Consider the following 17,898-nt stretch of genomic DNA (forward strand, 5'->3'; position numbering starts at 1 on the left):
GGAACAACTGGGTTGCTGCTGCGGAAATCATAAAGGAAATGGCTAAAGAGTGGGTGGACGGGGATGGAATGCAACGCCTGGGGAGCGAGTGGGAGCGCGGAGGCGGGATATGGGACTGGCCTAGAGAAGGTGATGGCTAGTCGACACGGGAGGGGGGCAGGTAGCCCCCTAGTGAGGCTGATCACGTGGAACGTGAGAGGCCTGAATGGACCGATCAAAAGGGCCCGAGTGCTCGCGCACTTGAAAGGACTAAGGGCAGACGTGGCTATGCTCCAAGAGACGCACCTGAAGGTGGCGGAACAAGTTAGGTTAAGGAAAGGATGGGTGGGACAGGTGTTCCACTCAGGACTAGATGCAAAGAATAGAGGGGTGGCCATATTGGTGGGGAAACGGGTAGCATTTGAAGCAAAGAACATCGTAGCAGATAGCGGAGGTAGATATGTAATGGTGAGTGGCAGGTTGGAGGGAATGGAGGTTGTGTTGGTTAATGTATATGCCCCGAATTGGGACGATGCGGGATTTATGAGACGGATGTTGGGTCGTATACCGGACCTGGAGGTAGGAAACTTGATATTGGGAGGGGACTTCAATACCGTGCTGGACCCAGGGTTAGATAGATCCAGATCAAAGACCGGAAGAAGGCCGGCAGCGGCCAAGGTGCTCAAGGGGTTTATGGACCAAATGGGGGGAGTGGATCCATGGCGATTTCTTAGACCGAGGGCCAGGGAGTTCTCCTTCTTCTCCCATGTCTATAAAGTGTACTCCCGGATAGATTTCTTTGTTCTGGGAAGGTCGTTGATCTCAAGGGTGGAAGAAGCTGAGTATTCAGCCATAGCGGTTTCGGACCATGCCCCACACTGGGTAGACCTGGAACTAGGAGAGGAAAGGGAGCAGAAGGCACTCTGGCGATTAGATGTGGGATTGATGGCGGACGAGGGAGTGTGTGGAAGAGTGCGGGGGTGTATTGAGAGGTACCTGGAGGCCAATGACGACGGGGAGGTCCGTGTGGGAGTGGTATGGGAAGCACTAAAAGCGGTGGTCAGAGGAGAGCTGATCTCCATTGGGGCCCACAAAGGGAAAACAGAGACCAAGGAAAGGGAAAGATTACTGGGGGAGATTTTAAGGGTGGACAGGGAATTTGCAGAGACCCCGGAGGAGGGACTGTACAGGGAGAGGAGACGACTCCAGACGAAGTTTGACCTCCTGACCACCAGAAAGGCGGAGGTGCTGTGGAGGAAGGCACAGGGGAGGAGGTATGAATATGGGGAAAAGGCTAGTCGCCTGTTGGCTCATCAGTTGCGAAAGAGGACAGCGGCGAGGGAGATAGGGGGAATTAGAGACGAAAAGGGAGCCACGATGCGAAGAGCAGGGAAGATAAATGAGGTGTCCAAGACCTTTTATGAAGGACTGTATAGGTCCCAACCCCCGGTGGGAGAGGAGGGGATGCGGCAGTTCCTGGATCAATTGAGGTTCCCGAGGGTGGAGGAGCAGGAGGTGGAAGGCCTGGGGGCACCGATTGGGGTGGACGAGGTTATTAAGGGGCTGGGGAACATGCAAGCAGGGAAGGCTCCGGGACCAGACGGGTTCCCGGGGGAATTTTATAGAAAATACGTGGACTTGTTGGCCCCGTTGTTGGTGAGGACGTTCAATGAGGCAGGGAAGGAGGGACTTTACCCCCGACAATGTCAGAGGCGACGATATCGCTAATTCTGAAGAGGGATAAAGATCCGTTGCAGTGCGGGTCCTGTAGACCTATTTCATTATTGAATGTGGACGCCAAATTGCTGGCAAAGGTACTGGCATCGAGGATAGAGGACTGTATCCCGGGGGTGGTGCACGAGGACCAGACAGGGTTCGTAAAGGGGAGACAACTGAATGTCAACGTGCGACGACTATTAGGGGTGATAATGATGCCCCCAGTGGAGGGGGAGGCAGAGATAGTGGAGGCAATGGATGCAGAGAAGGCATTTGATAGGGTGGAGTGGGAGTACTTGGGAGGTGTTAAGGAGGTTTGGGTTCGGGAATGGGTTTATTAGCTGGGTCAAACTTCTTTATGGGGCCCCAACGGCAAGTGTAGTCACGGGTCGGCAAAGATCGGAATATTTCCGATTATATAGGGGAACAAGACAGGGATGCCTGCTATCTCCACTGTTGTTCGCGTTGGCAATTGAACCTCTGGCCATGGCGTTGAGAGACTCCAGGAAATGGAGAGGGGTGATTAGAGGGGGAGAAGAACACCGAGTCTCGCTATACGCGGATGACCTACTGTTGTATGTGTCGGACCCAGCGGGGGGGATGATAGAGGTCATGCAGATGTTGAGGGAGTTCGGAGATTTCTCGGGATATAGGCTTAACATGGGGAAGAGTGAACTATTCGTGATACACCCAGGGGACCAGAGTAGAGAGATAGAAGGCCTGCCTCTAAGGAAAGTGGAAAGAAACTTCCGATATCTGGGGATTCAGATCGCTAGGAGCTGGGGAACCTTACACAGACTTAATCTGACACGATTGGTAGAACAAATGGAGGAGGACTTCAAGAGGTGGGACATGCAGCCTCTGTCGTTGGCGGGCAGAGTGCAGGCAATTAATATGATGGTCCTCCCGAGGTTCTTATTTGTATTTCAATGTCTCCCTATACTAATCACTAAGACCTTTTTTTAAAAAATAGACAGGAGCATCACGAGCTTCGTGTGGGCAGGGAAAGTCCCGAGGGTAAGGAGGGGGTTCCTACAACGTAGCAGGGACAGAGGAGGATTGGCGCTACCGAATTTGGGCGACTACTATTGGGCCGCCAATGTGGCGATGATTCGTAAATGGATGATGGAGGGAGAGGGAGCGGCGTGGAAAAGACTGGAGAGAAAGTCCTGTAAAGGGACGAGCTTAGAGGCGCTGGTGACGGCGCCGCTACCGCTCTCACCAAAAAAGATTACCACGAACCCGGTGGTGGCGGCAACATTGAATATCTGGGGACAATGGAGGCGACAGAGAGGTGTGCGGGGAGCCCTGGTGGGGTCCCCAATCAGGAACAACCATAGGTTTTCCCCAGGAAGAATGGATGGAGGATTTCAGAGCTGGCACCAGTTGGGAATTAGGAGGGTGGGAGATTTATTTATAGATGGGACGTTTGCGAGCTTGGGAGCATTGGAGGAAAAGTATAAGTTGCCCCGGGGAAACTTCCTTAGATATATGCAGGTGAGGGCGTTCACAAGACAACAGGTGAGGGAATTTCCGCTGCTCCCGGCACAGGGGATTCAGGACAGAGTGCTTTCGGGGGTGTGGGTCGGAGAGGGCAAGATGTCAGAGATATACCGAGATATGAGGGAGGAGGGGGAGGAGTTGGTGGGCGAATTAAAAGGAAAGTGGGAAGAAGAGCTAGGGGAGGAGATAGAGGAGGGTATGTGGACTGATGCCCTAAGCAGGGTAAATTCCTCTTCCTCGTGCGCCAGGCTTAGCCTGATTCAATTCAAGGTGCTACATAGAGCACACATAACGGGAGAAAGACTGAGTAGAGTAGTGAGGCCGTGGAATGCCCTACCTGCTACAGTAGTGAACTCGCCAACATTGAGGGCATTTAAAAGTTTATTGGATAAACATATGGATGATAATGGCAAGGTGTAGGTTAGATGGCTTTTGTTTCGGTGCAACATCGTGGGCCGAAGGGCCTGTACTGCGCTGTATTGTTCTATGTTCTATGTTCTATGTTCTTCGGAGTGGAGGACAAGTGTGGGAGGTGCGGCGGAAGCCCGGCAAACCACGCACATATGTTTTGGTCGTGCCCGGCACTGGAGGGGTATTGGAAGGGAGTGACGAGAGTGATTTCCAAGGTGGTGAGGGCCCGGGTCAAACCAGGCTGGGGGCTAGCTTTATTTGGAATTGCGGATGAGCCGGGAGTGCAGGAGGCGAAAGAGGCCGACGTTGTGGCCTTTGCGTCCCTAATAGCCCGGCGTAGGATTCTACTCATGTCGAAGGAGGCGAAACCCCCCGGACTGGAGGCCTGGGTAAACGATATGGCGGGGTTCATAAAACTGGAGCAGATAAAGTTTGCGCTGAGAGGATCGGCTCAAGGGTTCACCAGGCGGTGGCAACCATTCCTCGACTATCTAGGGGAACGTTAGAGGGAAGACAGATGACCAGCAGCAGCAACCCAGGGGGGAGGGGGGGGATGGAAGTTTTAGTTTATGTTAAACGATTCGATTACCATGTTGATTAGCCATTTGTTTATTGTTAAATTTTCTTTACTGTTATGTTTGATTTGTAAAGGGAAAACATTTTGATGGAAAAAATTTTCAATAAAATATATTTTAAAAAAAGAAACCAAAATGTTAAACAAGGTACAGTTCAAGAGAGTTCACAGGAAAAGCAGAAAAAGTGTTGAGTTAAAGAGACATCAGCGATGACGGATTTAAAGTGGGGAAGCAGATTTCAGAGGTGTATCAAAAGATTAGTGCTATCTCAAAACAGTCTGGAAATCGATAGTGAAAACAATTTTGAAGAGTTTGTGTAACAGTCGAGACAAAAGAAGTCCTGAAGGGAGAGGTGTAAAACCTGGAAACGAATTTGATGGAAGCAACTGAGGGAAAGCATTGTTTAAAAGATGGGGCGGGATTCTCCCCTACCCGGCGGGGCGGGGGGGTTCCAGCATAATGGAGTGATGGGAACCACTCCGGCGTCGGGCCGCCCCAAAGGTGTGGAAGTCTCCGCACCTTTAGGGGCCAAGCCCTCACCTTGAGGGGCTAGGCCCGTGCCGGAGTGGTTTCCGCTCTGCCGGCTGGCGGGAAAGACCTTTGGCGCCACGCGAGCCGGCGCCGAAAGGACTTCGCCGGGCGACGCATGCGCGGGAGCGTCAGCGGCTGCTGACGTCATCCCCGCGCATGCGCAGGGGAGGGGGTCTCTTCCGCCTCCACCATAGTGAAGACCATGGCGAAGGCGGAAGAAAAAGAGTGCCATCACGGTACAGGCCCCCCTGCGGATCGGTGGGCCCCGATCGCAGGCCAGGCCAGCGTGGGGGCACCCCCCTAGGGCCAGATCACCCTGCCCCCCCCCCCAGGACCCCGGAGCCCGCCCGCGCCGTCTTGTCCCGCCATTCAATAGGTGGTTTAATCCACGCCGGCGGGAGAGGGTTGACAGCGGCGGGACTTCGGCCCATCGCGGGCCGGAGAATCGGCAGGGGTGGGCCCGCTGACTGGCGCGGCGCGATTCCCGCCCCCGCCGAATCTCTGGTGGCAGAGAATTCGGGACACGGCGGGGGCGGGATTCACGGCAGCCCATGGCGATTCTCCGACCCGGTGGGGGGTCGGAGAATCCGCCCATGATTCGGAAGTGTGTCTTTTTCAAAGGGGAATTTGAAATCACTCGTGTAGAAGCTGGAGTTCAGTGAGGTAAGGTGGCTCATGGTGTATAAGAATCATCTGGGGGGTGGATTTTGAGGAGAAATCCACAGAAATTCACTCAGGTTCAGATTCGCTCAGGTGTGTCTGACCACAGCCAGCCTGTCTGTTTAAAGGGACAGTTTATAACTGAGACCATTATAGCCTAAGACATACTTTGTAACCCGTGTTAACCTTAAACTCCGTATTTCTGCGAAGCTGGGGGGGGGGGGGGGGCAGTATTGTGTCATAATCAATTTTGTCATGTTTAATAAACTTTTTTTTCATGTTGTTAAAACTAATTAGCGGTCCTGTGACTCTGTTCCTTCACATTTTCTAAGTTTCAGTCTTTTGAGTCAGGGTTCCATTCTGGGATCTTCCTGTCCAGTCATAACACTAACTGGGATCATCATAGCAAGAGTGATAATTATCTAAAATACAGATACAATGATTGAAAGCAGATAAGGATAAAAATATATTTTAAGATAATCAGTCTCAAATCAGTCGCTGTGGGGTATCATTGCCGGCCTGTTGCCTGAGTCCTTTCCTTCCAAATTGAAGGGGTTAAAACTAGAGGTTCAGTTTAGCATTTATGATGGCTTCTGCAGTCGACTGGTTCCTCCAGTGACTCAAGAATGACATTATGTGGAGATGCCGGTGTTGGACTGGAGTGGGCATAGTAAGAATGCTTACAACACCAGGTTGAAGTCCAACAGGTTTATTTGGAATCTCGAGCTTTCGGAGTGCAGCTCCTTCATCAGGTGGACTCAGCTGATGAAGGAGCTACACCCCGAAAGCTAGTGATTCCAAATTAACCTGGTGTTGTAAGATTTCTTACTGTGCCAAGAATTACAAGTCTAGCCCCACCCAGGCTTTCTGGTTTCCCAAGAAAATCAATAGGCAGAATTTAAAGATCACAGCAGCTGGTCCGTCCACTCGTTGGAGAGGGAGTGGTAACCTCCTCATGACCATTTCTGGGAGAACCCCCTCCACCCCCAACACCTGGGTTCCATGTTCCCGCAGGTGGAATTTCTCATCTCTTGAGAGCTGTCAGCCATCCGAGATTAGCATCTTTCCAACTGGAAATACCACCGGAGTATTGGCCACTGCCAGTACTGTAGTAAACCCGAGGACGAATATCACTGCTGGATCCCCAGAAAGCAGGTTAGCGTGGGAGGTGGGGGGGGTGAAATCGGTTGTTCTGAAGGGCGGTGTGGGGTGGCATCTTCTCCTTGGTCCTTTCATTGCTGCCAATGGGGCTCTCTGTTGAGCACAGGGTGTCTGAACCAAGCAGTGGACATGCCTGCCCAGGTTTACCTGGTGGCTTTACCCGGTGGGGGTAGCTCATGCCTGCTGCTGAATGAATACCAGCAGTGGAGCAATGATCACTTAAGGGCCTCAATTGGTCTCCCTAGGCCCTTTCCACCTAGGACTTAATTAAGGGGTCAGGTGGTCGATGGGCTCTCGACTTTTAAGCTTTCCTGCCCCTTTATAGGCCCCAGGCCACCTCCCAATCCATTTCTTAAATTCTGCCTACTAAACTAGTTATTCTTCTACAAATGCACCCTGATCAAAGTATGTAACTACTTAATACTTAGATATGTCTAAAATCAAAATTTTACCCGCACAAAGAATGCTACTTCTGTAAAATGTTTAATGTGACAGATTTGCAGTCACATAGTACCTTTCGTGATCACAGGATATCCCAAAGTAGTATTTGGTTGGTGAAGCTGAAGTGTAGCCACGCATGCAGCAGTTAATCTGTGCACAAAGTCCAACAAACAGAAATGAGATAATGAACAGATTATTTTTGTTTTTGGGTAGTGATTGAGGGATAAGCATTGGCCAGTGCCTTTCCCTTGGGTGCATAAAACATCCAAGGGTGACAGAAATGAGAGCAAGAACAGCACGACTCTCACTCGACAATGCTGCAAAAGACCTAAAGGGTGTGATTCTGTGACCCAGTTTTGCCCGGCATGAATTCGAGCGCAATGGGTGAATCGTGCACGAACCCAAAATTGGGCTTCGTGTCGGGTGCCAGGCCAATCACGAGTCACTTGCTGGGCGAGATCCAGATCTGCATATTTAAAGGAGCCCTATGGGGGGCACCCCATGGTTGTGTGAGTGAGGGGGTTCACAAAATAAGGGGGGGCCTGAAAGTTGTGGGGGAGTGGGAAGATTGGGCAGCCTTCTAAAATGGCACCCTCATCTGCGAGGAGCCTTTCCTGCAGGAAATCCCTCTAAGTGCGGCCTCGGTGACGAGAATCGCCCCGAGGCCAAATAAAATGGCAAAGTGCTGTTGAATAGCTGGGTCTAGCGCCATGAAACACCCCACTAAAGCTGTTCAGCCGACTTTAACTCGAGTCCGCTGAATCACAGACAAAGCAATTGGGTGGAATTTTCCAATAAAAATGGCAAAGAATAATTTTCGGTGAGAAAATCAGGGCTAATTCCATCGGCGTGATCCAGATCGCAATATTTAGGCACTTAGAAAAAAAAGTAATTTCCCCACGTGAAAAGCACTGCGCCTGATTCATCCGCCCCGGAGATGATCTGAACACTTCAATCAAGTGGGCGCTGCATTTAAATGGCTCCACAGTACTTGAACTCCTTCAAGCCAAGAGGATGGCAGCCAGAAGATCAGCTCACAGATTTTCAGGGGGCCTATAACTTGATTGTTGGGTGCCATGGAGGAGAAGAAGTCCACAATCTACCCACGGTCGGCAGGTGGCCCTCCAGCAAGGTTATCAATCCCACCTGGAAGACTGGTCAGCACTGGCAGTGCCAGGAGCCTCGCCTAAAGGACAGGGGTTCAATGTAGGAAAAAAACATGATCTGAAAGGGTAATTACTCACCCCCACCCACCATCTCCCCTTTGCATTTCACCCTTCTGTAAATCCTTAGATTGCCACCTTGAGCCCACATCCCACCACCTCGCAGGTTCCCAACACCCGACCTCCCAACATCATCCTCAAACCCTCACCCCAGTACTCCCTCCCTGCTTAAGTGCAGTGCCCACATAGGCCAACTGTCCTTGATCTCTGACTTGCTAGGCATCCGGCTCACTTTATCTCCTTTTGTGCCCTTGCAAGGAAAGATTGCCCAAATGCAGAGAGAGGGAGGGAGGGAGAGAGAGAGAGAGAGAGAGAGAGAGACGAGAGAGATGGGATGGGTGGTGGAATGTTCAAACTAAGGATTCTGCCTCCTTTCGATGTACGGAGCTCTCAAGGGAGGACCAGGGCCAGGCCTGCAAGGTTGGCCTGCGACAGAAAAGCGAGGAGCCACTGCACCTTCATGCAGATGACCAGGCTCAAGTGAGTTTTTTGTTGTACAAACTCTTGACCAGGCCATGTACTAAAACCATGTCTCTTGTCTTGCAGGAACATCAACCAATGAGCTTCAGCTGTCAACCAGCAGTGCTCCCCCAGCCACCCTTGACAGCACCTTGGTGGAGATCTCCGAAGAGGACAAGGATGATGCATCACAGCTATCACCTGCACCATCCGTCATCACAGAGACAGGGTGAACAGAGTAGACAGGCTCCTGGGTGACTATCTGTTGAACACCACATTGCTTATGATGCATTCGGAGGAAACAGGACCCTCCCAGGGATCAGACAGTCAAAGGTCTGCTGGATCCCAGAACTGAGCTGTGCCTCAGCTCACTCCAGCTGCCCCTCCATCCCAAGGAATAATCCAGGGGCCCTTGCGCACATGGAGGGAGGAGGAAGCACTGGAACAAATCCCAGGGCTTTCCACCCAGGAGATCCTGGAATGATCAGCTCTTCCTGATATGAACGCATCTCAGGGGCAGTGAGCAGAATAGGGTGACGCAGCAACACCAGTGACACCCGGAAGTAGCCCTCCCTGAGCATGAACCTGATTGCCTCATCGAGGAGGGCCCAGGAAGATCGCAATCGGAAATCCCATCAGCGCAAATCCCATTTTTAGCATCTCGTGATATTTTGCGGCAGTGGCGGGATTTGCACCTGCGGCTAATGGATCCACAAAACCACGACATTGGCCCTTGCAATCTTCAGGTTCATTTTATACTTTTACCAAATATACAAAAACTTCAACACAAAATATTATTTGTTACATTATTTGGTTTGAAAATTTATAATTGGTTCACTCTTAACAACAGAAAAAATATAGGGTGGGATTTTCTGTCCATTCACACTGGCGGGATCTTATGGTCCCACCGATGGCACACCCCCATGCAGGTTTCGCGAGGAAGGGGTGCGTTCCATGGGAAAAGCAATTGACAATGGCGGGAGCTGAAGGTTCCTTTGCGCGAGCTGCCCTCCGCCATTGTATAACGCTGCCGAAGGGGAGGAAAATCCCACCTCTAGTTTCTCCTATGCAAAGTAAGAAAGCTGTAGAAAAAAATGCATTAAATTATCAGCAACAATCTTCCACCAATCTTCTACCCCTCCCCCGCCAACCATGAATATAAGGTTAAATATTTACTACATCGAATTTGACAGGACACTGTGTTGAAGCTAAACAGCAGTCCACCACTTTGCACAAATCATGGCATTCTTTATGTTGGATTATGGTCCCCATCTGTTTCTAATATAACCACAAAACTGTGAAGGAAAATTGAAACTATTGCTAAGTGGTCTTGATGGTATGGGAAAATAATTTTAATGTAATTATATTGCATGAGCTGTCTCACTGGTGACTTTTTGAATCTAGGATAATGCCAAGCAACGTGGTACTGTGTGACACAGTTTTGCCCATTCACGTAATCTAATTTTACGCTAACCTCTACATCGCTTACAGCAACATCTATCTTCGTGTCATTGGCAAATGTGGATGAGTGGCTTTCTATATTGATGATAAATACAGGGCAGAATTGTCCAAAAAAAAGACAAATTTTGGGAAAATTCACCCAAAGTCATTTTAGGTGAGAAAATCAGTACAAATCCCGTAGGTTACGTGACGGGCCACAATTTTCAGGCACTTAGAAGAATTTTGTTTTCCCCCATGTGAATGAGGCTGCGCCCGAGGTGCAAAGCATCTGATTCGTCCACCTCAAGGGTCATCTGAGCACTTCAATGAAGGGGGCACTGCACTTAAACATCTCCACAGCACTTACTCTCAATCAAGCCTGTAGGATAGCAGTGAGGAAACCAGCTCCTAGATTTATGGATGCAGTGGAGTAGAGGTGGACTACAATATAGCCTTGTTGTGGCAGGAGGCCCTCCAGCAAGGTGTTAAATCCTACCTGGGAGACGGTGGCAGCACTGGTCAGTGCCAGCAGCCTGATCAAGTCAACTGGTGTGCAGTGCAGAAAAAAGATGAATGACCTACTTCAATCAGCCAGGGTAAGTGGCCCCTGTCTCGTCTCCACCCCTCCATCACCCACCGGAATGTCAAATCAATCCCACATGCCATGACCTCACTGGGCCCCAACCCCCGACCTCCTGACAGCATCTTCAAACACCCCCAGCACTCCTCATCACGACCCCTCCCTGCTTAAGCGATGTGCCCACATGTCAGGTGTAATCGACCACTGGGCATCCGCTCACATTATCCCCATTTCTTTTCCTACAAGAATAGCTTCCTCACACGCAAGAGAAAACGGGTGGTGGGATGCCCGAGCTGAGGATCCTGACTGTCCGTACGAGGAGCCATGGAGCTCGCAGGGGAGAAGCAGTTGGGGGCCTGCGCAGAGAGAAAGGGGAGGAGCCACTGCAGTGCTCCGCTGCCCACCCTCAACACCACTTTGGAGGAGGTCACGAAGGAGAACACAGGTGAAGGGTCACAGCTATCACCCGCACCATCAACAATCGCAGAGACATACACCTCAGTGGGCAAACTTAGCAGGCAGGCTCCTGGGTCACTGTCTGGTGAGCACCACACAATTTCGGGATGCACATCAGCTGGAGGCAGGAATGTTCCAGGTATCAGGCAGTTGGAGGTCTGCTGGATCCCAGGGCTTGGTTGTGCCACAGTCGGGTGCCGTGCCTCTGGACAAGTTCTGGACAAGAGCAGAACCGGGAATACCAGGAGGTGTTGTCAGCAACATTCCTGCAACTCAAAGCCAAATGCAAGCACCCCAAATACGTCTGTTGCAGGAGATGGTACCGGCGATGCATGGCACCCAGGCCAGCACTACAAGGGTGGCGTCCAGAGTGAAAAGCGTGGGGCAATAGATCAGATCATGATGGAAGAACACCAAATCATGGCTCTGTCCCTGAGGACCATGGCTGAGGGGGTTCCACTGTATAGTGCAGACAATGGTGGGCCTCTGGGACGAGCAGCACCAGATGACATTCAGGCTTCTGGAGCTCATTCCAGTTGCCCTTCTGTCCCATCGAGTAAATGAGCTGGGGATTCAGCGTGCTGGCAGGAGGCAGACATGAGTCAGACAGGAGCAATATCCGAGCAGCATCACAGATCATTTCCCACTGCGAGTCGTCATCCTCCTCCTGTATTGGCTGGGCATTGACTGGATGGCAGGCACTCAAGGACTCTCCAGCCCAAGAACCCTGCAACCCGGAGCAAACCCACTGAGACATGGGGAGAAAGTGCAAACTCCACACAGAGATTCACCCAAGGCCGGAATTGAACCCGGGTCCCTGGCACTGTGAAGTAGAATGCTAACTACAATGCCACCGTGCTGCCCTCCAGATCTTCCTCATGAAGGTCATCATCCCGCCACAGCGCCAGGTTACGTAGGGCACAGCAGACTATCACGATGCAGGAGACCCTCTGGGGGCTCTACTGGAGGGACTCACCGGACTGGTCAAGACAGCGGAAGCACATCTTCAAGAGGCCGATGCACTGCTCTATCGTAGATCAGGTGGCACTATGCGCCATGTTGTACTGGGCCTCTGTTGCAGACTTTGGCCTCCGCTCTACCATCATCAGCCAAAATCTCAGAGGATATCCTTTATCCCTTTTAAGCATCCCTGCAGCCTGGGGTGACTCTCTAAAATGGCATGGATCGCCCAAGGATCTAACTGTCAGGCATACCCCCTGGAAAACGTGCATGAACAGCATCTGGTGGTCACACACCAGCTGCACTTTGAGAGTGTGGAACACCTTCCTGCTTATGAAAGGGACTCCCTGATGCCACGGGCCGTGAAGAGCAACATGGGTGCAGTTGATCGCCCCATGCAGCTGTGGCAGACCAGCTATTGTGCCAAATCCCATAACGTTCTCATCTTACTGGACCATGTCCAGGTTGAAATCAATAAAGCCCAAAGCCCGTGCATAGAATGGGCAGATGCCTGTAAGATTCCACATAAGTCACCCGTGGAACCCTGGAACGAACCCGATGAGTACAAATTCAGGGCTTCCGTGACCACAGGGAGCGGGTGTCCTCCACCACCACCTGGCGCCAAATCACCAAGGATGTGGCACAGGTACAGCACAGTATCTCTGGTGAGGCGGAGGTTTCTGTCTCCTTCTGCGCCTTCGTGCTCCCTGCAAGGCTGGTGCAACCTCCGGCCCCTGAGCTGCCCTGTGGCCCCCTGCCGTTAAATCTTCTCTGGGTCCTGTCGCACATTGCTGCTGGATTATGTGTTCCTCCAGCACTGTAATAAGTAGAATAGCCAGCTCCACTGGCTCCAGACCAATATTGATCAGTTACCTGCAAGGAGTGAGGGACGGAGAGTCAGGTTGGTGTCAAAGCCGGTTAACATCAGTGCTCCCCTGACTCATTGGCCTCCAGAACCTGGAAGCAGCCATTTGCACACCTTATGTGGCAGCTGCCACTCACTCACCAGCTCAGGTGCCCTCCCATCTCCATTGTAGGACGGCCTCGTCGTATGCCCAGACCCAATTACAGTCACCTTTGGGTTCCCATCTGGTTCTCCCTTCTCTTAATCTCTATAACACTGGGGTTCTGACAGGAGGGTTATATGCTCACATATCCCCAATGGGCAGGGTCAACGGGGATGTCTCACTGGCAGGTATTGGGGTCTGGCACATAAGCAAGCCCAGTGCCTCGCAATCTCATGTACCCAAGCGTTTAGCTCTGACCCCTGAGCATTCATCCCATTCCTTGATTTGAGACTGAGGGCAGGTGACATTGCTAAGAGTTAACACTTGACGGTCAATTAGTTTGACAAGCATGAGTCTCAGGAATGGTAGGGGGCACAATTGCTCTCTGCTTCAGGCATAGGCAAAGGTAATGGGCTATCTTCCTTTTCAAGCTGCATCATTCCAAGAAATGATTGCTGTCATTCCTTTACACTTAAGACCCCTGGACAACCACTCCAGAATTTCTGCCACCTGTGCACGCCTCCCCCCCCAAAAAAGCTGGGCACCAGGGTCACCTTCTCTTTTGGGGTCTCATCCACCCAGTCCATCAGGCCCAGCTCCCTGAATCTTATCACACTCCACCCCCCACCCCAAGTGGCCCGCAGCCGCCCCATACCCACAGACAGACTCACACAGCCTTAGAAAAACTTTGAAACAAGATACAGCAGACCTCAGGATACCCACACCAATCGCGACCCCCATCCCAGAATCCCCCGATTTCCACCCCTACCCTGCCACGCTCGACACCCCCGAGACCCCCAACCCCTCTGGAGTTGGCCAACGGGCTCTGTCCCCTTGGGCTCCCTTGTGCCAATGATGTTCACCACCTTCTTCCCTCGCAGAGGTCATGGCACCTGGTTCCTGTTTTTAGAAAGCAGTAGTAATTTGCATGCAGAGTGTGTGGGAAGATTTGATGAGGGCTGAAGATGCGATGTTAACGACGCTAAATGTGTTATAATTGGTTCAAATTCGTGTAAATCAGGTTTGCGTCCTTCCTGGGCATGGACCTGATCATGTCATCAAGGAGGGCCCGGCAAGATCACGTTCCAAAGTCTGGTCGGTGTAAATCCCGTTTTTGATCGCATGCGATATTTAGCGGCCATGACACGATTTGCACCCACGGCTAATGGGCCCATTAAATCCCGCCCACAGTCAAGGACAGATTCTTGGGTGATCCTGCCAAATAGAATAGCTGCCCATTATCCCTATTCTGCCTCCTGTCACTTTGCCAATTTTCTAACCTTTACATTTTGTTTCAATTCCAAGAATTTCAACTTTAGCTAACCCTCCCTTACAAAAGGCTGCATCAAACGCATTCTGGAAGTAGCCCTCACAAAAATGCTGTGATAGTATATTCTGTTCAATTTGGGTTACAGAGCTGTTGCAAAAATGATTAAAACCAAAGCACATACATACAACAGAATATTCTTTTATCACCACTTAACCTGCACATCTTTGAACTCTTAGGGGCAATTTTATCATGGCCAACCCACCTAACGCACATCTTTGGACTGTGGGAGGAAACTAGAGCACCCGGTGGAAACCCCACACAGACACTGGGAGAATGTGCAAACCTCACACAGTCACCCAAAGCCAGAATTGAACCCGGCTCCTTGGTGCTGTGAGGCAGCAGTGCTAACCACTGTGCCACCCTTCTGTTGGGCTTTAACAAACTAGAATGCCTTTTGATGAAGTCACATGATATTCCAGGAATGATTCAAAAATGCCATCTGCTAAATGTAGAAACCTCTGTGCTCTTTGCTGCAATATTTTAGCTGCCAAACTGGGGTAGACTCCAGATTCTGTATGATTGACAAGATAATTAGGTAGTTCATGTAGCCATGTAAAATGGCTGACTCCCGATTAGAATGGTCAAACCCCGATTTAAAATGGCGAACGGAAGAGGCTGATGGGAAAATCAGCCAACAGGACTCAAATAGACAGCTGCAGGTAAAACAGTGTATTCGCCTCTGGGGAAGTCAGTCCAGACCGATACCTGCAGCCATCAACATAACAACACCCCAGCCATCTGCATAGTAATCAGCCATCCCCGGGAACAATTGCTACAAATTAGCAACTCAAAGCCGACCCAGACCTTTCAGCGCCAGCAGGAGCTGACACAAAGAAAGGTAAACGACCACCCCTCGATCAAGGAATCGCTCCAGTATTGGAGCATATCGAATCAAGTGATTGGGACCAAGTCCAATCACTTGAAACCAGGTACAAGGTCCACCCCGAGAGGCGGGAAGCCCCTGGGGACTATAAGAATAGGGGCCAAGTTCAACTTGACCCTTCTTCTCCGCTCTGCACCCTTCAAGACCCTTGCTGCAAGAAGACCGTAAGTTTTACTCCAACGATCGCTACCAGATAGATACTCCTGACTATCGACCTGTACCAGCTTTTGAATCCCGCAGGCTCAGAACCCATTCGAAAGACCATTCATTTCCCTGACCTGGTGGGCCATTTCCAAAGTTAAGTATTGGCCTTAATAGTACCACTATTAAGTAGTGGTAGGTAGTAGTTTAGAAGTAGAATTATTGCATAAGTATTAATTGCTGTATATAATAAATGAGCGTTGATTTAACTCTTACTAAGCGGTGTGTTGTATTATTAATCATTACTTGGACTTGAACCACGTGGCGGTATCAGAAAGATACCTGGCGACTCAAGAGCAAAGGTGACAGAATTAGAGCAAATAAACTAAGGCTAAAACGAGCAACATTTATCTCTCCAAATAGCCATACTGATCACAGGGACAGCATCTACTTACCATAAGTTTTAGTTTCCTGTCCATCAACCACATTTTTAAATCCATGCTTGTTATATTCCCTCCAATACCAGACATGTGAACTTTTTGAAACTAGTTTGCTGTGAGACACCTGGTTAAACACCTTGCTCATCATCTATCCAATTGGCCACTTATTAAAAAAATACTCTCTTGGCTGGATTCCTCTTCCTAAAACAGTTTCCTTGTGCTGAGCACCTTGATTGCAATGAGTTGGCAATCGCAGACTTCTCCCTCTTTGGGAAGGGAAGTCAGCAAGCACCATGTTAACGAGGCGCAGCTGTTAAGGTTGGTCAGGTCTGCCTGCAGCTATTTCCCCGATGGACACAAAGCTCACTTTGCTGCATCCCGGGGGTTAAAATCAAGCTCTGTCTCATACTTTCTGCAGTAGTTATGATATGTGGCAACAGGGCTTGGAGATTTATCTGCCTTGAGGTTCACTAATTTCTCCATTCCTGGAGTCATTTCCATCAGCTGTTCCATTATCTTTCTTTAGCACAGCTTCATTATGCCTTCTACTATCATTTATAATAGTTGACACAAAGTAGTTAATACTTCCACTCTTTATTCATCCTCCCAAATTAGATTTTATCATTCTTGAGTAGCCATACTCTCTTTTTCTCTAGCTACTTTATTATTTGCAAAATGCTCTATTTCATTCACCAAAACGCTATTTAATTCCATACGATCTGCTAGATTTTTCAGGTTTATTTTTAACATCCCTAAGTTTTCAGATTCCACATGATCTTTCTGGTACTATTAGCCTTGTTTTATAAATTCCTTTTCTTTTTGTTTGTTGTTTTAATTTCTTTAATCTTTCACTCGGTGTTTAAACGAGAGTTGTTTCAAAAATACTATTAAAAAGTCAATGGACATATAAATACTTATGTAATGCTAAGTGAAGTTACAGCACATTGCATTTGTCAGGAATGAATTAATTGAGTGCTGCACTATTTGTTTTAAAACACTGGGTGAAATTTTACAGTCCCACCCAGGGCACCGTCAAGGGAGGGACGGGAACATTTTGAGAATGGACAAAGGTTTCTTGCAGATCTACTTCTGCATAGCACAAATACTGATCTTAAACACATCTACTTACTGAATGAACACATTGGATGTGTGATTTAATGAGAGGCGATTAACAGAAAATAATCCAGAAATGTTCAGACAGATCCAAAAATCTTAAATCCATTTGAAAGTTAAGTTATGGGCTTCCTACCTGCTTAACATGGAGATTAATGCAAGGTCTGATGTGTATGTTGACAAAAGTATGCTCGAGGGAGGTTAACATTTAGCTGTGTTAGACTGCAATTTGCCGCATTATGCATTTCTGCGGGGCAATGAAACAGCAGCTGTTGAACGGGGAAGGAAGGCATTACTTCTGCATGGAACCAAAATTAGTATCAGAAACAGGCTGATGAGTAAAAAGGAATGAGAGTCCTGTATTTTGTTGAAGCTGAACAGGAAAAATTATAATGGTTGTTGACGAGATAATATTTCACATATAACCATGATTTCTCAAATATTGACAGAGTTGGTTATCATTAATCAGCACAGGGTAGGCGGCCAACAACCCAGCATAGAAAGCAACCAGTTTATTAGCAAAATGGAACAATTGAACCAAGGGGGGTGAGAAGCCTGGCAATGAATCTAACTGCAAGAAACACAGTGCTCATGTTCCAAACAATTGATGGAGTTTTTAATTTAAAAAAAAAAAAATTCTCAAGGAGTTAACTTAAATATTTGAAAATGGGTCGGTTTAAAACAAACGCCCCTCTCTTTATCAAAGAGCACATTCCTGAGTGTAACAGATATCTCACGGGGGCGAATCTCCGCGGCCGAAGTGCCCGCGGCGTCGTGAACACCGTCGCGTTTCACGACGGTGCGAATAGGGCCTGGGCATGACCTATTCTGGCCCCCACAGGGGCCAGCACGCCGCTGGAGCGGTTCACACCACTCCAACGTTCTTACG

At 49.5% G+C, this 17,898-nt stretch overlaps 1 protein-coding gene across 7 annotated transcripts in view; it reads right to left on the reverse strand.

Annotated features, from left to right (window-relative positions):
• Nucleotides 1-17,898, reverse strand: part of veph1 (ventricular zone expressed PH domain-containing 1) — a 403,802-nt gene that overhangs the window by 208,141 nt on the left and 177,763 nt on the right. The window contains exon 7 of one of the 7 annotated variants that reach the window (XM_072474425.1): nt 9,453-9,741. The exons of the other annotated variants lie outside the window; for them this stretch is intronic. Coding sequence (XP_072330526.1) covers nt 9,724-9,741 — 18 coding nt within the window. The 3' untranslated portion in view covers nt 9,453-9,723. Of the gene's footprint in view, nt 1-9,452; nt 9,742-17,898 lie in introns of those variants that run through there. 7 annotated transcript variants of the gene reach the window in all.

Source organism: Scyliorhinus torazame, chromosome 14 (assembly GCF_047496885.1).
Source record: "Scyliorhinus torazame isolate Kashiwa2021f chromosome 14, sScyTor2.1, whole genome shotgun sequence".
Classification (NCBI taxonomy): Eukaryota; Metazoa; Chordata; class Chondrichthyes; order Carcharhiniformes; family Scyliorhinidae; genus Scyliorhinus; species Scyliorhinus torazame.